General features: G+C 37.0%; 1 protein-coding gene across 14 annotated transcripts in view; it reads right to left on the reverse strand.

Moving 5' to 3' along the window:
• Nucleotides 1-26,594, reverse strand: part of MAGI2 (membrane associated guanylate kinase, WW and PDZ domain containing 2) — a 721,543-nt gene that overhangs the window by 200,868 nt on the left and 494,081 nt on the right. For all 14 annotated transcript variants that reach the window (XM_027639978.1, XM_027639968.1, XM_027639970.1 and 11 more), the window contains one exon: nt 22,987-23,066. In XM_027639978.1, coding sequence (XP_027495779.1) covers nt 22,987-23,066 — 80 coding nt within the window. The remainder of the gene's footprint in view (nt 1-22,986; nt 23,067-26,594) is intronic.

Consider the following 26,594-nt stretch of genomic DNA (forward strand, 5'->3'; position numbering starts at 1 on the left):
GATTTTTGATTGCCTGTGTTTGGCACAGTGCAAACGTGCATCAAGGCAATACTAATTACTACTGAGACATAAAAACTCCATTGCTTTTCTTCATTGTAATCCCAAAGGCAAATTGTTCATAAATAATACTTGAGGTTAATACAACTATGCAAATGTCTATACAAATATTTAATCAACCACCAATTCAACTACCAAATAAAGGTAGCTACCACTACTTAGGCTCTACAGGAGACTTTCCCTTGAAAGTCATATTTTCATTACACTTTAATACAGTGATATAATTAATGGATAGCTATCACAGCTGCTCTATTTAGTGATTCACTAAAAGACGTCTGAAAAATAAAATGTATTGCAAAAATGCCAGCCACAAGTGGCAAACTGGAAAAATGACATGTTAAATTATGAAATGAAAAATAATGGACTATGCATTGTAATATGCATTCAGATGAACATTAAGTTACTGAATTAGTGTTTACTGTGATAAAGAAGCTGGTACAAAAGGCTTGGTCTTCAAACCTCTCTGTAATTCATGGTCATAAGTTTTGAGGATAGGTCTGTACCGCAAGTCTAGGTCAGAGCTGACAAAACATGTCTTGTCTGTCCACTTAATAAAACCCTTTCCCTTATGCCAGGATGCCTTTTTCAATCATCTGAGTAAGTTCTTTCTCTCAGGAAGGTGAAATCATGCCAAACTCAGGGAGAGTCTGAGTTGTATTTTAGATACTCTCCAGAGAATAAAGCAATGGGCGCTCCTGGGGAGCTAAGCAGAAACTCAAGGTGCAGTCAAATGTTTTCTTAAGCACCAGCTTTAGACACAATTCTGCTGGATAATAATTTCGTTCATACAGGTGCCAAGTTTACCGAATTAACTATCACAGTCTTTAGCAGGAAATAGGATGGATTGCACCATCAGGAACAGGTGAATAACAGCTTAGAAAGCTGCTTATCTCTGCTGTTCATCCACTGAAGTAAAATAATGTAGTAGAAACATGCAAAATGGCTGTGCAAACACTTAAAGTCAAATTTCAGTGCCAAAATATAAAACTAACTTGTTTTTATCTTCAACTAAATTTGCAGTTAGTGTTCTCAGCTGAGAGGAGGTGATTGAAAGCTGATCATTTAATGAGTAGCCCAAAAGTAAGTGACAATCACAAGGTTGAAATTGCTGAATAGTGAATCTATTTGTAGTACTAAAAAGATTTTGGAGCTGCTTTCTACTGCTAAGTCCATCCAAAGTCTCTGCCTGACAATAGCCATGAGGTGTATTTTGGAATTGCAATCACAGAAGCATGTGTGGGCTCAGACTGCTCCTTGGGCTGCGAGGATTCATGTAAGAGACTTCAAATTGCTGAAACACAAGAGCTTAAGGTAGGACTAGATGGTTTGAACCAGCTAGAGTTTAGGACTACACAGCAGAGTAAATCTGCCCAGTAAAAGACTATGGTGCTTGCAAAATTAGATTAATGCAAAAAAAAAAATTAAAGCAAGAATATAATACAGACATAACGTCCCCATCCACTTTAGATTACACAGCAAATTTACACAAATATTACTGTATTGATTTTTAGCATCATAACAGAAAATGTTTAATTTAACATTTGGTCGTGTCATTACATAATAGTCAAAGAGGTGACTGTCTTTTGCCAATTGCCAAACACTAAATTTATATTTTATATTATTAATTTTATATAATAATACCTGCTCTGCAGCACATAGCTTTTATTTTTGCCTTCAGTGCCTGAACAATAGATTCTAAAAAGATTGTGGATTTCTGAACTGATATTTAAAACTTCTAAGATGATATGTCCTTTTTAATAGTGATGATTTCAAAAAGGCATTTTAAACAAATAAAAGGAACTGATAAGGATAATCTTCATATATCAGTGCATTAATATATCTATTGATAGAACAAGAGCAAGACTAGACCATAGGTTTTCTTCTCTTGGAGGGTGATAATCCTGAAATTAGAGTATGTATCTTGATAAACAATGGTAAAGTTTTTGCTAGATTTACAAAAGCTAAAACCAAAACATTTTCTTGAAATGATAGAACAGGAAGCCAGCAGAGCTAAAATCACCTTTCAGATTGTCCTTTGGTCCATTGAGTGGAAGTTGACTCGACATGCCCAACACTGTGAACATGCAACCTCCTTGCCTACAGAAGGATTTTACAGCTATCTGTGTAGTGAAGACATCCTCTGTCTGAGGAACATGATGAGAAACAAAACCAACCAAGATCTAGGGGGAAAAGTAATCACTGAGAGAACAGAACAATTTCCATAGAGACAAAAGTACAAAAGGCAGAGCAATGACATCTGCAATTCCCTGTACCTCACTGGTATGTGACTGGGCAGTGGCACCTGCCTGCAGAAACAAAAAGGCTGGCTACAGAATTAGGGCCTTAGAGTTTGGATAAACTCCAAAGAAAGAGGAATGATGGGCAAAGGCCTAATTAAAAGACACACAGGCAGAAAGAGGAGTTTAACCAATAAAAGAAACATCAAGGAACCAAATAGAAGTTATTAAAAAGAAAAAACGCAGGAGAAAATAGGCATGGCTTATGACACACAGCAAAAATATGTAAAGGTTAAACTGTTATAAAAAGAGGGAATTAGAGCTGAATTTAATAAATTATATATATATAAAAATCACAGTTTCTTTCTCATTCTGTCTAGGATTTTTCTAATTAGCTCAGAATTTGTGGCATTCAGTTTTGTGCTTTTAGTGACATATTTATAGTGGGTTTATCTGGGATATTATGTGGTGCAAATACTAAATAAGCATGATTGTAATTGGTTAACAGCCCAAATGCCATCAAACGTGGAGCTTTGGACACAATGACATGATGCAGATTAGCATATACCTGTTACATACTAATTCATCATTAGTGGTCAATTTGCAAATATTTCAGCAGTCACCACTGAGGAAGATAAAGAACATGGTGTATAGATTTTCCTTCTCTAAACAGGGGCCTGGGTAAAGTCCATGACAGATAATCTGTGATATAGGACTGACATTGCTTACTCCTGAATTAACAACATCTTTAAAGTTTGATACAGAGAGAGTCCGTATCTGCAGAGCTATCAGCCTGACATCTTTAGCATCTGCTAAGATCACTTAAAGGATGGGGAGGGAAAGAGAGGTGGAAAAGGAAGTAGGATAAATAGAAATGAGGTAAAGTAAGGTTTTGAGGATGATAAACAGTTTAAGAGTTGAAGTAACCTTCTAGTCTGAAGGAAGAAAAGTTGGGCCTTTTATACTCATTAAATTACCTCAAAAAAGACAGGTTTAAACCCCACTTCTGAAGATGTATCTAATAACACTTAAAGAGAAAAAATATCCTAATAAATCCACGACTAAGAGTATCTGTAGGCACCTAAAACTGTTAAAGCTGCAAAATCCTCTTAAAACAGCCCCAAACCAGACATATTAATAGCATGATGTAGTGCCCTTGTTGTTCCTGTAACCTTGTGATTGCAGTGACATTGCCAGAGCGTAAGCAAAGGGAGCTATAAACTTCTCCATGTTGAATAAATTTTACGTTCTCACTTACTGTGGGGATTTCCTAGTCTGAAATCTGCAGGATACAGGTGACCTGGTGTTGAGCACAGGGCAGCTGAGCCTGCTCTGTTCTGCATGGCTGTGCTGTCAGCACGCAAATCTGCATGTTCAGAGCTGGGCACAGCGTCCCCCTTCTACAGTGCAGTGAGAACTCAATGACAGATCACTTCAGGGAAACATGGGTCCCTCTCGAGCGAGGCAGCCCACACCAACAATCCCAAAAGGAGCTCTGCTTCTCCACGTCCTCAGTATGGGAGTAGTGAAGGTTACTGAAGATGGAATGTAGAGTACATCCTTATGAAAATACCCTCTGAAGGACAACTGAGAGGTGAGAGAAAAAGGATGGCTGGGATTAATCAGGAGGTACTTCTCAAAAGACAGCCAAGATGGAATGGGAGCTGCTCCCCACACCACTGAAGTGTGAATGGGGACTTATTTTTAAGTACAAAAATAGCTGAGATGTGTCCTTTAGGCTTGGAGAACACAGCCAGTCTGAAACATGGGAAATCTATTGCTTTTTCCTATTTTAACTACACCTCCTCTTCAGTAGTCAGCACTTCTACCTTGGAAGAGCACCAGCACCTCTATGCCAACTTTCAATGTGGTACATATTAAACCAATGGAGATAGGCATCTCCAGGAAATTGATTTTATAATGAAAGCAGTGCAGTGCTAACTGTAGTGGAACTCCAGAATGGCATTCAAAGTGATAACAAATAACTCAATTCTAAGCCCAGTAATGACAGAGGATTTAACACTAATAATTCCAGTACTCAGTAGACTATGTTGTATCTTTGTTTTGCCTTGTCTTGCCAGGGGAGGGAGTGGGAATCAGCAAATCCTCAGAATCCAATTTACAGGCAAAAGGGGTAGTACCTGGGATACAGAGAAAAACAAAACAGGCAAAAGCTCCTCAAACAGCAACCACCACAGCAGTTCTGTGCAGAATAGAGCCCTCTGTTAGTGGGATCTAACAGAGGCATTGCAGAACCACTTACAAATCTCACCTTCCACAAAATGGAAATTAGAACTGCACTTTCTGGTTCTTAAGACAGTATGTTTGAAGCTCCTGTAAAAGCATTTTCTCAAAATGTGTTATTAAGCTTTGTCCATCTATGATAACTAGTAACTTGACAAATCAATTTGAAGATTTCAGTGAAGGTTTTGGTACCAGAATGTGCTACTCATGGCTAGGTGATGTAAACTCTCTTAAAGGGTTAATGAATAAGATTCACAAGGCTAAATGAAAGCTCTGTTTTCTCATCACAGATTTAGCAATTTAGCTGGAATAACTAAAAATATGACATTTTTTGAAATCACAATACTTTGGGCTTCACTACAAATATCTGCGTTCCTATAATAGTCCAAAATCTATAGGTCAAATCAGATTTTTAAAAGAGATCAGTTTTCTCTTTTTCATTTTGGCTCAGTTAACCTTTGTGACACAAAAAGTAAAAAGACAGAAAATAATAAAATGCTTCATTCAACCCGTAAATATTGTAAATTGCTTTTATATTTTTTTTCTTTCAGCCTTTCTTCATGAAATTGTAAACAAGCTGATGTACTGATAAAGTGTGCTTCTGTACATATATGTGGAATGGACCATTTCACATTAAGGTCAGAGAATTTACTAATATTTTTTCCTTAGAAAGATATTATCTAGCAAAATTCAATAAATTATAAGAACATTCCAATATGCATTTAATGTTTATATTATGCTTTTAGCAGGCTGACTTTAAATAAGATATGAGCAGGTCTTTGAATTTGGATAACTAAAGATTCCACTTTGTCATTCCTAACATCTCTCAAAGGGCACTATAATTTGAAAAGAATATTCTTATATCTTTGAAGGAAAAGAAACAAACCCATTGTCTCGATGTACATAATTTTTTTTTCTGGTTATTTTTACAATTTAAGAGTGTCATTGGTTTATGTAATATTTGAGAATTGTTATGCAGTCCTCCACTTTCAAATTTCCATATAATAGAATAATGCTGCAATAATTCACATTTCATGTACTATAGAAGAGTATTTTCCTTTCATTCATACACTACAGAAATGTACCTAATATATCAAAGAAATATGTCTGTGAACTGCTATAGATCTTTTTTGGGGGGTTGGATCATATTTGAATTAGTGCATTTCAAATTTTTTACTGAAAATAAAAGCCTTCTGGTTTATTTCCTTCAAACAAGTCTTGATTTAAGGTCAACATCACAAGATAATGCTTCATTTAGAGAGTTCCCCACTGCAATGCAGAGTTTTGGTAGGATCAGACAGGCTGTGCCCTCAGCCATTTGGGAATCCCCAACTAGTAATTTGGCTAACAAGCCATTCTATTCATGCCTCTAATCAATGGTCTCTTTTTTTCCCAGGCTAATGACAACCTCATGAAGCAGTATTTCTCTCATGTCTCTCAGAAAAAAACCAATTAGCCATAGCTACAAAAGCCATTGACACAAATAGATCATCAAATTGGTTTTGTGATCTAAAGCTGTGGATCCAAAAGGTGTCATAAATAACTTCACTGTTAGACTATTCTGATATTAGATTTACTAGGAGACAGGATAGTAAAAGCAGTTATAACATAAAGAGCAGGGCTTGATTCTGAGAGATGCAGACCAGCTGCAGCATCCATTGACTCTGCTGAAAATTCTGCAGGTCTGTCCTTCTCTCAGTTCTGCATGTCATGTTTCTGTATTCCTAGTCAGCATCAGGAAGAGTGGGCACAAATGGTACTTTCAATACACCTGCCTCATAAAAACATCAATCTAATACTTAACAGAGCTGTGTATTTTCCCTTAGCAAATCTGTTTCGTCAGCCTCTCCTGGATCTTGTGTTTGACGCATTTACTTATACTGAGACTATATAAAGCCTTCTGGGAAACTCAACCAAAAAGCTTCTGTTGGGCATGAAATGAGTTCTTTTTAGATTTTGAGCAAATAAATACTCTATTAGTGTTTCATAAAGCTGATGTAGAAAAATAAGTACATCTAGTACTCATACTTTATTTTTTTTTATGTTCATATTGTATAAATAGATGTGTGCAGACATATATTTCTCTTATAACTATTTCTCTTATAACACTTGTAAACTTTGTAAATAATGAACTTTCACAGATTTCACACTAATCGAATTACTTCTTGCTAATAGGTATCCATGGAGGCTGCTCCCCAGGTTTTCTAATTTTGCTCATTATGTTCTCTAATTTTTCCAGAGAGACAACTAAAGCGACTATTTGATATACAACTGCTGTACCCAGCTGGCATTCACTTGAGCAGTTGCTTTGATACAGCATCACATGATGATACTCATTACTTCAGATAAATTATTCAGAAACTCCCAGATGCAGTGTCCTGCAGTTTACCAAGCTATAGGAGAGTTTCACCAAACTGTGATGCTTGTAAATCACAAATAAATCTGAATTTATGTGCATTCTATACTCCTAATAAGCCAAAATAAACCACGTACTGGGTCACCAAGTTGCAAATAAATATTAGCATTATTTCTCATGAAGTTCCTTTAACGCAGTTTTCTTTTTCTTTTTCTATTTCTCAGTGTTGTTTAATGTTACTTAGGAGATATAACACAGTAGGAAAATCTTATAAAGCTACAAGATCTATTTCCTGTAATTCTTAAACTGTTTAATCTTGAAGAACAATTTAACATTTTTGATATTACTACAATATTCATGCTTCACATTTCCAAATTTGGATGAAGTTAGTTTAAATTTAGCCCCAATTTTTTATCTTTTCAATCAAGTTCTTCAGAGTCCTCAGATGAATAGATAATACCCAGGAAAACTATTTTTAAAATTATAAATTTTGTGTGTGTATGTGTATATATAGATAAAACTACCAAAATTTCCCCTTTATTTCTAGTGTTTAATCAGACACAGTCCTGACTCAGGGCTCTGTCAGAGAATAACCATACTGCCTTTAAGAACAAAACACCTAGTAGATTCTAGAAGATATACTCAAAGCAACAAAGTGAAGCCTGAAGCCTTTTGCCTAGCAAATCTGGCTGTTGTCCACCTCCTACAGAGCTCTTCAGTATCGTAGCATCAACAGAAGTTGCAGGGCAATGGAGATAAAGGACAAGTGTGAAAGGCTTATTGTGTCTTGCAAAAGAAAACGAAGGTGATGGCTGTTGTTGCTTTGTCAGGCCAATTTTGCCAGAGATCCCCCACTAAATAAATTTCTCTGTCAATCCCCCACCCTGGTTAGATGCCTCAGGACTATAAAGGAGAAAGCTTTTCCTGGAGCTTGCCAAGACTGAAGTGGGAAGCATCTAACCTACTTCAAAGACTTCCATGTCACTCTCATTCAGGGTCAATCCCCAGTGACTCCCTTTACATGCCTGGTAGGACTGGATTGTCAGAAGGAAAATCCACCTGATTTAGCATAAAAGGTAAGGGTGAGCCGAAACATCCTTTGAAGGGTCTACAGATACAGAGAGTCTGTGTCAAGCTCTGGATTTCAACATCCCACTTTTCCATTGGTAAGTTGGTCCAGCTGGTTTAATTTCTGCGGAGTAATGAAATTCGGCTATTTAAACTGAGCTGCTGTTATCATACATTCCTAAAGCCTTAATTTCAGAAACAAGATGATTGTATTAACTCTCTTTCTGGCTTTTCTACCATGGTTTTACTCCATTTTACTAGTGGATAAAATTATGCAAATAATCATCTTAAGGGATCAAGCAAAAAGAAGGTAAATAAAAATTGCCATACATTCCTTCTCAAGATATTGTAATTCTGAAGTCACTTTCCTGATTCTGAGATATTGATGAAAGACTCTGAAAGCTTTTTCCAGATAATCACATTAAAACTGCTTGTGAGAACCTGAAGAACAATCTGTTAAAATAGATGATTAATTTTAATCTCCATAAATGCAAAGAAATGCACAAAGGAAAAAATAATGCTAACTATGCATACATACACATAGGTAATGATGGGCTCTAAAGTAATTATTACCACTTAAGGAAAAGATCTTCAAGACACCAGCTTAAGCCCGGGGTATTCAAAAAGCAAACAGAATGTTAGCAATCTCAGGGAAGGAACTGATGCTAAAACACAGAACACCATTATGACATCAACAGTGCAATCACGTTCCAAGTACTGTGTGTAGTTCTGGTCATTGAATGCAAAAAGCAGGTAGCAGAACACACAGAGGTGCAGGGGGAATCAGGTAATGTCATCAGAGATGTGAAAAACATAGTTTGCCAATGGGAGATTTCGTGGAGTAGGATTCTCCTCCTGGAGAAATATCACATGAAGGGATATGATAATAGTATATGAAACCCTTCCCAGAGGCTGGAAAAGGTTAAATGGCCCTAAAAAGGAATTAGACTCATTTATAAAGGACAGTTAGAGCACAATGATCCTTAGACCACTGCCAGCTCAAAGATTCTGTAAAAGTAGGAAGGTGCAAGTTGGACAAGATTATGTCTGCTTTGTTTCTTGTAGTCTTTCCTCAGCCATTTGCTCCAAGCAGTACTTAGAGACAGGACACAGGAAGACAGAGAGCTATTCTGAACCAGTAAAACAGATTTGATGCTCTTACTACAGTGTCCTCACTATGCACAAAATAGGAATTTATCTTTATTCAGCACAAGATCCAACTTTCCTTCAGCTACCGAATCACAATAAAAAGATCCAGAATTGTTTCTAATTCAATTCTAACATGCTAATGTAAAAAACAAATAACCTTAATTCACTTAATAATGCATTATTTTTAAAAACAACTTGGAAAGTTGCTAAAATAGAAAGAAAACCATGTTTCATCTGTCCAGGAATAAAAGCCGCCTTCAAATTAAGGATATCTATTTTTTCTGGTCAAATATCACACATAAGTTTAGACCAAAAAGACTTCTACAGTTCATAACCCAGTTATATAATAAAAGTTTTTGTAGGACTATATTTTCCCAGTTCTGATCCCAGTCTATGAAAAATACCAACATTGACTATGCTTGAAAGAACTGCAATTTATAGCGTTGCTTTTAGACAATCCTAAAGTATTGTTCTGGTGCTGAAGGTTCAAGGGAGTTGTCTTCCCTTATCTTCCAAGAAAAAAAAATTATGTCAAAGCACTTTACAAAGAAAAACACAACTTTAAACTATGATCAAGCCCATCACATGAACAACATTCTGTAAAATTCAAGCTGAGGTAGCCATACATGATTTTAATTTTAACAATAGCAAGAAATTTCTCATCTGTCATCAGGGACTCTCATCACAGCATGACAAAAATCCACACTGTATGAACTATGCAGCCTAGAAACACCTGAACACAGTTATCCTTTTAGTTCAACTGCTTTGATGAGCAATTCCCAAAGGCAATGTTTAAGATTTGCAGAGAAAATACATCTTTGGCATTAAACTCAAAGATTTACAGTGTTGGGAATACATTACACAGAAGGAGAAACTCAAGAAGAAATCCACAATTCTTTCAACCAGTTTAGAGCTTATCTTGCTTTGCTTAGTGTTGCAAAATTCTGTGTGTATGAATATATGCAAAGCTGAACCAGCATTTGGTTACACATAATGTTTAAAAAATATAAGCTGGGATTCAGTTTTCAGAAGGATCAATTCCACAGTGGCATTATTTCAACTTCAAATTCAAGTCTGTACAAAATCTCAGCTGATGGGCATTGAGTCATGTGAAAGGCAATGTACAACAGCAGAAGCTGAAGGGCAATATTCCCAGTTCAAACATCTCCTCTCAGTTGCATGTGATAGTAATGAATATCAATATTCCTCTTTTCTTACAGAGGTCCCTACAGCGACATCAGTGGGAGATCTGCATACATAAGGAGAGCAGAAGAGCAACACACAGAACCGTCGGCTCAGAAGTTATGGTGATTAGAATGGTAGAAATGGCCAGATCAGGTCAATGGGACATGAGATGAGCACGCCCTCACTATTGTCCCAGGTGTAAGTATTAAAACAACCACACTAATAACAGTGAATGCACTCTGAAGTATGTGCAAATTCACCACCTCTGTATAATACTGCCCACGCAACAGGAACATACAGTACAATTAATTTTTTAATGCAAGCCTTCTTTTCGACGACACAGGTTTTCTTTTGCAAAGAAGGACATTACATAAATATTAGCTCCACCTTTTCATCAGACAAACATTTAAAATTTTTTCTTATTGATTTTTCAAAGCCTTCTGCATTTGTAACAACAATGCCTGACTTAGAATCATAGAATCATAGAATCGATTGGGTTGGAAAAGACCTCCGAGATCATCGAGTCCAACCCTTAATTACTATGTCAATAACGGAGCACATTAATTATCCCAGAAAACAAATGAGAATCTGCCATTATGTCTGTTTCTTAGATTATGAACTATGTAACAAAAAAATGTGGTAGATTGATAAAAAATATTCCAAAAGGAGAAAAAGTTACTACATTTTTGTGAACCTCAAGAACAAATGAAGGAAACACAAGCAGATCAGTAATTTAGAAATGACAACTGGCAGAGAAGTTTATCCAAGGAGGGGGGGAATTGGTGGCATTGATTTTGATTTTCTAAGTGTCCCGGTAATCATGAGAAGAAGGCCAGCACTCATGCAATTTGCTTATCAGTCATTAATTGTCACTGACTGCTGGTACAGTCATTCAAAAACAATTAGAAGTGAGAGAAGGAAAATGTATCACAAAGGCATAAACAATCCAGAATAAACACTGTGTGCACACAAAATTTAAATGGGGACTGCACTGCCACCAGAATAACATTGTTCTCTCTGGAAAGAATATTCGGTAAGACATAATTACAATATTTGGTGTTGCATAAACAAAATCTCAAAAAGCACACTCCTCATCTGCATAGGGAACCCTTCAAGTCAATCAATGATGGGAGCTTACACTGATAAAAAGGCAAATCCTCCTTCTTACAGATGTCATGTCTTTCCACCTAATCCTATGCTCTTCAGTGGATTTCAACAGAAGCCATGCAGTGGGTTTTGAAGAAGTCCCTTATCACCTTTCACTAACTGAGACTTTATTTGGGCTTCTTTAAACACATAATAAATCTGTAGGGCTCTTTCAAAATTAACGTAAAAAATCAGCAACAACAGGATTAGCTACCTGTCCCCTTCTCTTGTAGTAGTGTCACTTATAATCTTACCGATGCTTAAGTAAGAGATTACAGTGTGTTTATCAATGTTTTTTATCCATAACAATTTATTCTTTTGTCTACCTAGTGATAGTGCAGATAGAATAAATTCTTCAGTTTCTTGCTAAGGCAAATGTTCCTTAACCTCACAACTATATTTCTTACAGGATTACTATGGGGAAGAAAGATTATTTGCTTTTACTCCTTACTAGACCAAATTCTACTGGTTTTAACCATGTTGTAGATTCCATTTCAGTTACCAAAACAACATAGAATTCAAGCTGGGAGTAATGAAATTTTAATGGAATACCATTTACTGAAATAGATCTCAGACTATATTTTTCTACCCAACATTACCTGTTTGCTTTATTTATAGAAATTTACATGTTAATAGATACATTGTAGCTACAATTGGGAATTTTTTAAACTAAAAATTGCTGTGTAAATTCCAGCAATCAGTGTACCAAGCAGTAAGTAGGTAATATTGTTCTACTTTACATGATCATTTCACTAGACCAACAAAAGTCCAAAACCACCACTTAACTTCTGAAAAATAAACTCCACATTTAATGAATAATCTAAACTACTCAGCAGATGTCCAGACCAGACATCATAGGGCAGCATGAGAACAGAAAGATGGCAAGAAACTAAAGGTGATATAGTCCTTCAAGGATTTGAAAAAAAAAGAGACAAGAAGGAGATAAACCTCCATGAAGGTGTTAGAGTTGAAAGATGAAATAAAAATTTCTAAAATGAAAACATTTTTCATATTTTTCAAAGTCTATTTGAGCAAAAGTACACTGAAACAAAGCCCAATGTCCAGTACATTTAACTATGCAGTCAAAAGAAGCTGTAGCTTCTGTTACCTCCAGAGTGAAGCAGAGCCATGTTATCATTGCAGTGCCAGTACAAGAAAGGTGTAGCTTATCAATAGTGAGATGTTATCTAGACTAAATAATTTCCCAGATAAAGTTGCTAGTTCTCACTATTGTTAACAGTTTTGATAGTAAGATATGACTTTTTCCCTCTCATATGACTTTTCCCCCCCTCTTTCATACATCAGAAGGAAGAGGATTCAATGGAAGAACTGGGTGTTCCATCTTTGTACAGGGAAGATCCCTGGGCAGCCTCCCAGCCTCAGGAGCTACCAGAATCTGGCCTGCATGGCTACATAAATATGCACATATTGATATATGAGTAAGGCTCATTTGTGTTTGTTTATACCAAGTGACTACATTCATCTGGAATCACTCTGCATTTCTATGGCCTTTTGATTTTTACAATTGGGTAAACAACAAAAATTCAACACTTCACCAGAATGTGTAATTAGAAATTATTATTTTGATGAAACATTATACTGTATTCTGTTCAGTGTAATTACTTATAAAGGTTTGATGTTTAAAAGAAACAAATTCTAACATTTTCTGTCTGGATTCCACAATCCTGCCTGTTTATCTTACCATTCCTTTTTTCCTATCTTTATCAGGTGCAGGATTTCCTCAGATCTGGAGATATTTTTCCCTCTTCACCTTGCTATGCTGAAATAATTCTAATGTTTAAAGGCATCACAAATCCAAAACTCTTTTTATATAGGCAACAACATGTTCTCCACATCTCTGCTTTTTATACTTTCCACCTTTTATAACCACTTATTTTATTCCAAAGTCGTCTACTATGAATTCTGAAAATGCAGTTCCTCCCTTCCCAGTGGTTCTGCAATAGAAATCCACATATCAAGTCCCTCTGCCTTCCTCCCACTCAGGTAGATACACTTCTCAAAATCTTTAAATGTTACCAAGACTTTTTTTTCTTTCTGTCCCACAAACAGTGATTATCTGCCACTGGGTCTGGAAGGGTATTAGTCATGAAAGACAGAGCCTTTTTAAAGTGCTGCATTATCTGTCAAATCTTAAATATAGGATACCTCTTCTCAGACAGGATTTTCCAGTTCTATTTAACAAGGACTCCAACACTCACTCTGAAGATTTTAGGCTAAAATCAAAGCCCAGGTGTCACAAAAAGAAAATAACAGACCTTTTTAAAAGCATATTGCAAAAATAAAAAGAAAATGGAAGTTATAAGCATAAAGAACTCAGTTAATATTAAGACAAAACCCTGAGGTAACTGTGTTTGTGACGTTCAACTGCGAAAGGTACAGAAAACTTTGGATTCATCTTCACTTCTCTGTAATTGTATTGCATTGTAAGCTAAGAGTAATCTAAGGATGTTTGGAAAAAATGACAAATATTTTGCCTTTAAAACTACCTGAAAAATAACAAGTGTTATTAGAGATTTTAGCAAGTCATCATAGTTCTTATCTGTCAGCAACTGACTTTGAGACAATTGCCAGGAAATACTCAACAGGCCTCTGCAAGAAGGCAAATTTTCCAACAAAGACCACCGAATTGATTTTTAACTTACAAATTTGATGAAATTGCTGACCTTCTGGATGAAATTCAAAATGAGGTGATTATGGAGAATAATTTTTTAAAAGGTGAAGATTGACATTCCTTTTTCATTAATTATCACTGTTAAAAACAACAGCTTTCATAAAAAAGTCAGAGGGAGGAGAAATAGTAAAAATGAACGTAACTGGACATATTGTCATGAACATAATCCCACAAACCCCCTTAGTTAAATATATCGCATCATTGCCAAGTCAAGGGTTGAAGGATTAAAACTAGAGAGAGAATAGGATTGAAAATCATGTGTGCTGATTTCTACCTATGATTAAACTATATTTTCAAGGAATTTCAACCTTTTGTTCTTTACTGGCATCAAGACTTTGAGTGCGATCTTTGAAAAAGGTGGTGCTGTGAATTCTTTTCTGTGTGAAAAGGTAGCACCATTCCTTTCAATGGTCCTTGTAGGAATATTTCGGGCCACCTCTATTCTTATATTACACAGTGCTTGCATTTTAGTGGCAAAAATCAACCTTGTGCACTCAATAAGAATTTTGCTACTTGCTTCACTGGTGAGTGGAATCCAATTTATAGCTTGTTAAAGATGTGAATTGTTAAAACTCTGGCCCTGTTTCTCCTGATGAGTTTACAAAACCTCTCTCCCTCCCTTTCTAAATTTCATTACACATTCCAGATGAAAACTACCTAAGCTTAGCCAGTTAACTTGGCAGCAAAATGAAAGAGATGCTATCAGAAACTGGATGTGAGGAGCTTCTGCAGCTCCAGCAGGAACTCAGCCATTCTGTAGTGGTCATGTAGCCTTGGATGACCTTTCTTTTGCAGTGTAGTTTAAACTGTACTGTCATGTTAGCTCCAGCTTGCTGGCTCTGTTTTGGGGTACAGCACTGGTGAATGTGTTTATTTTATTCTGAAATTAAATTATAATTTGAGAAAGTTTTATAAAATAATAGTCAACCTTTATTGCTGTTTTAAAATGTATTATTCAGTATATCTTATGTGACTAATGAACATGCTGCATCCATTACAGTGGGCATTTGTTATACAGGTTATAATAAAGACTTAGAGTGGAAAGGGCCATTAACCAAAAAGTAGTTCCTATCTCTAAGACCTTTTTCAACTGAGAATATCAGTGCATTTTACAAGCAAATAAGTTTCACAGACATATGAAAGGTATGTTTACATGACCCTCTTCTATAAAACTGAAACTTGAAGTTATTTGTTTTCACAATATCATGAACTAATTAGAATGGAAGCTGGTGATTTGCCTCATCAAAGACCATGGGACAAGTTAGTAATTTCCTCAGCCTGCATTTAGCAACCTTTAAAATACTCAGGTTGCTGAAAGAGTTACTACGAGCTGCCAATACCTCCAGAGGAAGGGATCCTTGCAGGCTGTGAGCTGTGACAGCAAGGAGCTGTGGGATGCCTCTGCATCCTGGGCATCTCCACCTTAAATGCAGAGTCTGGGTGAGGAGTGGGAGCAGTGAGTGCAACAGAGCCAAATCCTAGCTGAATTATTGGGGAAATCAGAATTTTTTTCCTATACTTCTATTCATTCTTGTCCTTGCAATTACAGACTCTATTTAAGATTAAGGTTAGAGCTCTACAGGGATTTCTATGGCTGAGACTGTGAGAAACTGTAATGGTTCTGAAAGCAAAGTAATACTTATTAGTCCATTACGGTTTAAAGGACTAATCTCTTACACTGATAAGTGTGATCCAAGGAAGCACTATCTGCTAGAGTTCCCCCAGGGAGACACCAGAAGGTTGCCCAGGGCATAGACAACCAAGGTATGTTCATGTGGACAGCTATTTTGTCTAAAAACTTATTTCTTCTAAAACTTCTAAAACTTCCTCTTCTAAAATGTGTCACCGAACCAGGCTGCCCAGAGAAATGTCTTCTTCCCAGGAAGAAACTCTAATGAGGTGACCCCTTTCTTATTTTTATTATTATTATTGTGAGTTTGGCATGGAAGGTTTTTTTGGCCAATTAGTGCCCAGATGGTGTTGCCAGCATGACATGCCCTTCCAAAGGTCATAACAGTTCAAGATATTTTGTTACAGTTTAATTAACCTGAAACTGAAAATGGAAGCTGAGAAAACTATGTTCAATATGTCAAAAAAAACCAGAAAAAAAATTCATTGTGATCAATATTATTACAAGTAAAGCCAGCTCCATTACAAAATTTATTAAATACTACTTAAAATGGTGTTAATAATCTGCAAAAGGGAGTTCTAAGTAAAAACTCTCTGGTTTAAAGGTGCAATATTCTTATCATCTGGAAACACCTGGATTTAAGTCAAAACTGCAAATGAATTTGGTAGTCTGTCAATCCATTTCCTAATTCCTTGTCATTTGTTCCTATCACAAAGCCACCAGGCAAGAGTGTGTGATGGGCAGTCCCTACTCAGAAGTGACTCAGGCCTGGAACAGGAAGGGGTTTGATGTCTGAATTGAAAAGCGCTTGCAGAGCAGTATCAAAGTTTGCAGCAAAATTATTCCTGTGTGCCTGGCACTCTCAGCTGAAGTCTGTAAGCACTGCTTATTTGCCCTTGGGAAAAAACCCAAAACAACAGTCCTTGGCACAAGAACTCAAACCATCCCAGAAGAGATGGTTTAAAATGTCAAGGGACAGTGTCATGCTCTATGATGCTCTCTGGAGTTGCTCTCCACTTTTTCTCTCTGGATTGATTAATCTGACATTATATTCTGCACCCCACCTGGCAGAGGAATGTACTTAAAACTTCTTTCTCACCTGCAGGATGGTATCTCTCCAGGCTGTAATGCAGAACCTTTTTTTTTAAAAAAAAAAAAAAACCCCCCCCCCCCCCCCCCCATTTTTTCGAGAAACACATATAATGAGGACTGGTGCTCAACAGAGGATACAGAGGATGACAAAGTCTGGCTCTTAGGTGGATGTAATAATTCAGAGCCTTGAATATTTTGCTAAGCTCTGGAACAGATAAAAATTCAAGATGCAAGCTTGTGATTAACCTCCTCTTTTCTGTCTTCAGTGATCTCCCTCTTGACTGTGCAGGCTTTTTGGCTTGCTGTTTTTTACTTGATATCCTACCCACGAATAAATTCCCAACACAAGGATCTGGATTCCCTTTAAGGTACTGGGTCTCCAAATATCAGCTGTTGCAGCAAGTATCTGGTTAGGTGCCCACATCAGCTGTGATGGGGAATTGTTTCCTTGTCCCTTCACAGAGACAGTCCAATTCCTCGGCCACCTCCTGCCCATCGTGACTGTGCACGATGCTTCCCCTCCCATTTGAAATCACTTAATATGTCCATATTGAGACAAAATGATTCCGTATTTTTCGTTGGAAATATTAACTAAGGTTTAGAGTCCAGCCTCCAAATGGCCTCAGTGAAGAAGAGTTAAACCCATTTAAAGTATTTCTGAAATTTCACGTGAGATAGACAGGTGGATAGGTAGAAAGGTTTTTTTTCAGTGTGGTCAGCAGCTGTTTTTTATTAACTGATGCCAACAGGAATAATGAAATATAACACAGACCAACTAAATTTTTATGAATTGCATGGCTGCCATGGGCTGGAAACTGTGTTAGAGACAGACTCTTCTGTGGTCCTTATTTATTTCTGGCTTAGTAGTGTTATAAATTAGCATTAATCTAAAATTCTCTGGGACAGCTTTCTTGAAAAAAATGCACATACAAACTGCTAATAAAATAAGGCATGTATACAGGCATGTCTCACTCTATATAAAAAGTATTATTTCATATGGTGACCTATTTAATAACCAAAAACATTCTAGCATTTGGAGAAAAGAATTAAACTACGTGGGTACTAAGTCTAAAAAAGAGACTCTCCTCAACATATTTCCAACAGCAAATATAATTCCCTGGAAACAAGGTTTAAAATAGTAATGCTGGTAAACCCTTAACTATAGTGGAACAAATGGTACTATTTAACACACAGTGTAACTCGCACATAGCATTAGATATCAGTCATGACTTGTATAATTTTAGGAGTCCTTGTTTTCATCAAGAATAAAAAACTACTTTTTTGAAGATGGTATCTCTTTCTACTTTGATTTCCTGGGGAAATGAACTTCATGGGTTTGTACCACTTGACTGTTTACCATTCACCTCTGTAAAAATCTGAGTCTACTGTTAGTTTTTAACTAAACTTATCTGAGATACAGGTATCTCAAAGATAAATATATTGCAAGATAAATATATCTTCAACAGATACCCTAACCTCAGCAGCTACTTTCTAGCCTGTACAGGCTAATCTGGTTTGCATAGCAAAAAAGAAGAAAAAGCTTTTTACAAGTCATCGAGAGAAAAAAATGTCAGAAGCAATGAGCAGAATACCATGTTGAGAGACACAGTGCTCAGGGTCGCATGGCACTAGATGAAACCCAAACACTAGCCTTCTCTCCCAGTTCATATTGGGATCCTTCCTTCAACAGAGACATGGACTTGCTCTGGAGTTGTAAGATGTCTTGCTAGTGCTTTTTTCACACAGTGGAGGGCACTTGCTCTTCATTCCACTTCCTCTTCTGGCCAGGTATAGAAGTGCTCTGCCCAAGTTTCACATGTAAATCTCTGATATGAATACATCCCAATAAGTCAAAAAGTCCCACACCCCCTTGTATCCTGGACTGCTGAAAGATTTGTTTTCAAACTCAAGGTTGCTACAATCAAATAAAAACCTAGTCAGAGAAAAGTGCTTATCTGCTACAAGTTGTCATTAGCAGGCATCAGAAAACACAAACGGTACCCATATAAGATAAAAGTTCACTACTTGGTTTCCAATGAAAATATATGTCAGGGAATCAATAAGTAATGCTTTACCCACAAAACCAGGATGCCTATGGCCATCTCTAAAACAAAAATATAAATGGTTGATATGTCTTACTACAGCATAGTGAAGAATTAGATGACCAAAGACAAATTCTGAAGAACTGAAAGCAGTGAATGCATCAGAAGGTATTGCCTATGACTACAGGAAGAAGGAAAAGCATAACCTGACAAAATGTGATGGGAGGGTGGGGTTCAGTTCCAGATGAAGACATCTAAATGCAGCAGTCTGTCTACATACCGGTGTTTACATGTGAATCAGGTGTCTGTGACCTCTAATTGTCAAAGCAGAGCTGACATTCACAGTCAATGAAGTACAAAGGCAACTTGGTTCACCCTACATAAACATCTATATTTTGCAGTCAAGTTGGTGGGTGTAGAGGAGATGGAAAGACAGATGACAGATGAACACTAGGTGAAATCAAAGTTTTATTTATAGTTGTAGGCCTACTTGTATTTGAAAACTAGGAGATAGGAGAAAGGAGGCCAACATAAAAAAAAGGGAGGGTTAAGAGTGATGGAGACTACTGCTTGGGACAGATTAGTAATGAAATTAGTAAAATCTGTAGTAAGGAAATAAGTGAAATTTGACATATCTGATCACGGGAAATTTCAACAGCTGTTTAATCTCCAAATTGGATATCGAAGAAAATTTTGATATTTTTTCCAGGATGAAAGTTCCCTTAAATGAATTAGTGAATTTGAAAAAATTAATCGCTACATTTCTTAATAAAAAATGAACTTTCTAAAACCTGTGATATTTCATGTCATTACAGCTGAACTGCCTTTCAATATTAAACTACATTTCTTACTACCTTATGGGACTTGTCATTCTTTTCCATATTCTCTCCCAAAGAACACACTCCGTTGGAAGACCACTCACATAATATACCCGTAATCATGCAAATCCTGTGAGCCTGCTGGGTTATATGACTTTACAGAAAATTTAGCAACCAGTGAATCTAGCTCACAGAAACAGAAGGGGCAGAACTATAACTTCTGTAGTACTCTACACAGAAAAATTGGTTAACTAATTTTGATGTGGAAAAAAATAATAATTTAAAAGAAGTATTTCAGTTCAGAAAAAAACAAATATTTAATTCATATTTTCAGCAGAGAAAACACAATTATTTTTATTAACATCAAGATTTTCTGGAGGAAATCAGAAATGGGTAAAAAATTGCATCTGGTTTTGAAGAATTGCCAGCTATTTCTGCTTATTATATTATGAAATTCAGATTGGCACCATACAAATGTAAGAGGCAGTTCTTGCTTCAAAGACCTGCCATTTGAGTAGATCTGACGGAGCAAAAGTCAAAGTAATTTGCTGAAAATCACACGTAAGTTCCATGAGAGAGACAGAAAAAAAGATCAGCCTTAAAACCTCCTGACCTACAAAAGGATTTAGAGCAGTGGGTGTCATTAAAGGAAAAGAGAAAGAGTCCACAGCATGGAAGTAAAGAAAATTTCACTTGGTAGAGCTTGTCAATCTCTGGGCAAAGGCATGTGAAAATTTTTCAAGAGGAGGGATGTGCTGGAAGGTTGATTCAGATTTTGCAAAGGGAAATGAGCAAGCGCTGGGATTTGCAGATACAGAAGCCAGAGACAATGAAGAAATCATATTTGGCAAAGGAGCACTGAAGAGCTGAAAGTGGAAGACAGAAAATGCCTGGAGCAGAGGGGGCCCTCAACATCACTAGCTCAGAGCATCAGGACTCAGATATTGTATGTTGTGTGGACACTATCTGGTGGGGAAGCTGCATCTGATGGCAGAATGAAGAAGGAGGATTTGGCAGGATTTGCACTGAAAGGAGAACACAGAAGTCGAGTTGTTCACAACGAAAACCTGATATCAGAATCTGGTAGGTGATAAGGACGTCATAATGTATCTCAGAGAATCAATACAAATTTCAGATGTGACAAAATGAATGTCAATGAAAAGCACAGGTTAGTCAGTCAGCAATAAAGTAGCAAGGTAAGTATCACTTCCTATCTAAACACCAATGTCTTTCTAAAATTTTGTATCTCTGAGTAATATCTGCCAGAATAAATCACAAAATCACAAAATGTAACAGAAAAGCTATTTGGCAAAAAACAGCTATCAAGCCATAGCTGAAATTAATTCTTGAATGAGATTAAATCTAAACAAAAATTCCAAATCCCCATGTGCTATAGGAAAGTCCCTGGTGTTGGACGTCCATGGCAAGGTACAGTCATTTTAAAGCATATCAGTGATTTTTAAGAACTTTCTCTTCTGCAGGTATTAGATTTAAAAAAAAAGACAAACGACACTTTCAAACAACACAAGAACCTTAGAAAAGAGAGGATGTTACAAGAACAATTGCTGTAAGAATAGCAAATCTCTCCCTAAAGTCTTTTATGCATCACTCCAGGTACTTTGCATTAATGAGCTGAGCAATCTTAAAAGAACAACATGACCCAGCATACTATAGTAATTCAATAATTCAGTAGTCAAATAACTACAAAATAATGCTGCTTCTTTAATGCACCAATCTTAATTTTAAATTATTTCAGATAATTTGGTACTTTTTTTTGACATTTCAGTGCTTGTTGTGATCTCAGTATACAACAGCTAATAGAAAAAGAAAAACAGAAAAAAAAGCAACACATACATTTTTTTCCTGCCTTTCCCACTAGTATTTCTTAAGAAGCAGGCTTAAATATAGCTTCATATAAGTAACATGAGAGATTTAGAAAGCAAAACTCCTGTGCCCTTGTTTTGTTTCTGTACCATACTTCTATTATATTCACTGTAGAATTTACTCTGGGAGCTAGTGTTGTCAGTGCTAGAATAAGCATCACAAAATCATTCAGACGTGTAATTTCTGATGTCAGAGGGGAACGTCAGAATTGCTGCTGAAATAAAGAAGGGATTTTTTGAATATAGCAATCTTTGAAAAGGAAGCTATTTATAAAAAAACCCCAGGAATATTTTTTACCAAAGCACTGACCCTGCAATTCATACAGTCAGCGACTCCTCAGTGACCTCTTTATCAGCCCTGAATTTTCTTTCTATTAATAGTATTTACATTAACCAAACACATATATTTTGGAAAATTTAAAATAAATCAGATGCAGTACATGAAAAACTACTAATACACTTAAAATATTTGAAATGCTTTGAATTAATGCACATAGCATGCATGCATTTAATACTCTGTATCTCAGAACAATAAAATAAGTAGCAGTCTTTAGAAATCATTACTTCTTAACTGACTAATCGAACTAACGTGGAACTATAAAACAATGAAAAAAAAACCTTATCAGAAAAAGACCTATTGCAACACATTTTTATTTTTGCTTTATTAAATGATTTTGATTACTGATAAACTTTACCAGACAAAAATTAGAAATTATACCGAATGCAAAGATAGTTTGATATGATTTGTATTATTTCATATCTCTGAATCTGTCAACATAGTCATCTCTCCTGCACAACAGCTACAGCTCCTTTAAGCATCCTCAACAGTACATATGCTTTTAAATTCTAAAGCATTAACAATGCAGTGCCCCCCAAATCCAGCCTTGAACTCTGACAGACACTGATCTCTTTTCTCCCGCCCACACTCTGTTTTATCAGACATTATTTTTTTAAATTGGCTACTAAATAGCATAGCACTGTACCTTTAAATACAAATCAAACAATATTCATATTCCCACGGTGCTGCTAGTTTCCCTTATGCATTGAATCGCCTGTAGATTAAAAGCTCAGAATCTGAAAAGGGATTCTGTTCTGCAGACCAAAGTTCTCTGTAGGAGATGAGGGAGAGGGTCAGTCCCGGAGTCACACACACAACAGGCAGAAAACACACTTGTGATCCTCAGCTTTGGATAGCATCAGAAAGGGGAATAAAAAGCAGAAACACATGGCACACTGAGAACTGGTATCACTTATGGCTTCTAACCAAAGCAGCAATTAAACACCTTTCATCATTCCCCCAAATGCCTGATTTTTGTAAGAACTGAAAGAGAGAGACACACACAAAGGCAAATCCCCTCTGAGCAGCAAGGAAAACTTAATCACCTACCATTTTCTTTGCACTCTTCTGGAGGTTTAGCCTTTTTCGCAAGTCGTGGATCCAGCCATGATGTTGTCTTTGTATTATGGCTGAAAAGAAAAGAGATCACTCTGAGCAGACACATACTGAAAGGAATCAAGTTTATTCCTTAAGAAAAAAGGGTTAGTCCAACAAAATTGCAATCGATACACTTAATTTGCTTACTGGTTCTAAGTAGCCCTGAAGGAGGTGTAAGAGTAATTGTGCAAGGCAGCTGTAAATTTGGCAACCTCAGCTCCCTGTCCTCAAAGCAGCTATTTTTATTAAAATCAACTAGAATGTTGCCAAGTTAACCTCATTGAAAATGCAGAACTCATCCAGAGCAAAAGGAATTTATTACAAATACAGTGTTCTCCCGTTGAACGAGTGCAGGCGACAGGATTCTGTACCATTCTCACAGTTTTCGGACAGAATTATTTTCATCTTAAATCTGTCCTTTTCATAAATACAGGTTTGTTATTTCTCACCAGCAGCACTGACAAGGCATAGCAAAAGTGATGCAAATTACAGCATGCTCCTGCAAAGTCTACATTTCCGGACAGGGTGATTAATGATACTTTGTTTAACAAACCTTTATCTCTCCATATATAATCCTTCTATAGAGATAAAATAGATATGCACAAGCTGAATGAATCATGTGGCTCCTTTCTCTACTCAGAATAGATCTTTGAGAAATCAGCCATCAAATAGCGTTCAACTGGCACAAATTGTTTTCTGGGAGATTATTTTACCAAATGAATTGATACTTAGGGCAGCTAATGAGACTTAAAACCAGATACTTTCAATTTGTACCTTGCTCATAAGCAATTAAATTTGGAGCCACATATTGTAAATATATTAAGAAAGGAAGACTATAAACCAGAAAAGGATGTGATCATTATTCCTTGATTTTTCGAGATGTCTTTCCTACAATACCATCATTCAGAGACACTTCTAACCCATGTTTTATTTATCTTATACATCCTAGAAGGAAGCTTGTTTCATACAGTTCTGAATTATTTAGTTTATTATTAATTTGCTGTGTCATTTTAAAGTGTGCTTACGACTTCTCTTATAAACATTAGTATAAGGTGTACAAAAACAGGACCTGGCAAAAAGTGGATTAGGATGCAATTGGCAGTTGGTGAGTTACTGATACAGTCCATGTGATCCAAATACCACTGCTTCCTCTAGGGAAAATTAAATGCATAGAACCAGTTCCTTCTCCTACCTTGCCTTCCATGGCAGATGAATTTTCCTCTTCCTCAATTTCTCTCTCTCTATAAAAATAGAGTGATAGTGCCTACTTCTCAGCATTATTGTCACCATGTTAAAGCTTCCTCCACATTTTGGATGGGAAAGGAGATAGATGAGAGTTATGTGTGGATAAAGTGGCAACTAAAATGAAAATTGAGACATTTAAATTCTTTTTTAAAGTATTATCTAGTATAGAACACCATTCATGACAAGCGAGGAGGATAAACAAACCCTTTGCTTACTTTGAGAGCAGAGATATATTTGCAGAGTATGAAGAATGATGAGCCGAAGGTAAGGGGAATTTGAAACGATGCCAGCAGCCTGTGCCTGATCGCAAGTGTAACTAAGACACTTTCTCTGAAGCTCTGGCTGCCCATGGTCTCCTGTAGGGTGCATTTTTATACTGCAGTCACAGCCTAACTGCAGCTTGTGCAGACATACTTGAGCTAGCTTTAAATTAACTAGGGGAGATGCTGGCAACATGCTGTCAGTGTAACAGCGTGGAGCTCAGCGTGGGCTCATCACCCTGGCATCCACTGAGCTATTTGGGTGCATCCAGCAGCACATGCTGAGCTCCATACCACCATGGGTACCCCATTAGCAGTGACAGAGCTCAGAGCAAGTTTGGACGTACCTGTGGAAGTTGCAGTTGCACCTCTGGAGCGTGGGCATGTCTGTACAACAGCCACTCTCTCCCAGCTATTAATTCTGACTTATTTTAGGGCCCCCCACTGATGGCAGGCACTAAATCAGAATCATAGATATTTCCTATGGCTTTAAAAGATTAATATATATGACTACTGTTAGCAATGTTTGCTGTGGTATAGAGCAAATCTCAAAGAATTTTACAAGGAAATAATCAACCCTGGTTTAAAGGTAAGAAAATGGAGTCATGGAGTCATGAAATTACTGTACACCGCCACCAAACAAGCCAGTGGCAGCAGCAATAGTAGAAGCCAACTGTTGCAAGTCACTTGGCCAATATTTTCCTTCCAAGTCCATCCATCAGAACAGACCAATTCATCAGCCCCAAAAACCCCTATGACACTTCCAGAACAGACCTGAGAAATGAGTTTTCAAGTATCTGTAAAGATGGATGCCAAACTGAAAACAAGCCAGATTCAGTATCAATATTTAAAAATGTGAATTAGTTGAACTGCAACTTCCAAGGCTTTCTTTGAAACTGAGAATTGCAAGCACCCAGTTATGGTTTCCTTCAGCATAAATGTGGCTTCCATAAACCCAGCAAGACTGATTCTTCCAGTTTTGTGCACTGTGACCATATTAAACAAAACTGTAAATGAACTAAAAAATCAACAGCTTTTCCAAAAAGAAGAGCAATCCTTTAGTTTGCAGCAACATTTCAGAGAACGAAGATGATATTTCATTACATCAGCTCTTTCAGCACTGAATCTTCTCTTCTAGGTGCTGTCACTCAAACCCACTCAGCTACTTAGTAAAAGCAAAACTTATCCGCAAAAACTTTTATCTATAACAAACAACTCAAGGAGCAAAGTGCCTTTTGAAATGCATCCCTCTCCTCCTTACCCATATCCATGCCTTTTCCCTAGTCCTGCCTCTCCACTATATCATGTGTACTAAACATAAATGCTGCCTCTTGCATTGGCACTTCATGTGCTTCTAGACAGGTGCTCCAGTGGATAAGAAATCTTTTCCTGCTCTGAAGACAGGACTTCAAAGAAGGCAGAATCAACCCCCCACCTGTTTTCTAACACCTCTACAGTACCATCAATGTCCACTTATGCTCTACATAGTGCTGTTTGCTTAGATCATCTTAGCAACCAGGTACACAACACACAAACACTCCTAGGTGGATGACAGACATGACTACATGACGACAGTACCATGCTCACGCTATGCAGTGTTGTTCAGACTAACCTCCCGTTACTCTTCAAGCAAGGACTAGAACTGGGGTTAGCCAGCTATAGATACAGAAGAGTGGCAGATTCTTCCCCACACAGGTGGGACACATTGGGTATGTGAGGAAGAAAAAAAGCACAGTGGTGCTGGCTTGCTGAATGTCCTAGGGTAGGCTGCAGGGACACCACCTCCCCTGTGTCCCAAGGCTTTGTCTATTCCCTCTTCAGCTCTGCAATGAACTAGAATCTGTAAAAGCTCAAGGGAGACAACATTTATCTCCTCAACAGTTTTTAATATAATTTAAAAGAAGCCTTGATAGGAAAGCTTTAACTATGGGAGAGAAGACAGAAGGAACACGAAATTGGCCAAATTAACACCAACAGCAAAAGTAACATTAACAACTACCTGCTGGATAGGCTGTGTATATTTAATGCTTTTAAGCACTAAAAACCCTGTAGAGG

Source organism: Corapipo altera, unplaced genomic scaffold (assembly GCF_003945725.1).
Source record: "Corapipo altera isolate COAL_440 unplaced genomic scaffold, ASM394572v1 1b, whole genome shotgun sequence".
Taxonomy (NCBI): Eukaryota; Metazoa; Chordata; class Aves; order Passeriformes; family Pipridae; genus Corapipo; species Corapipo altera.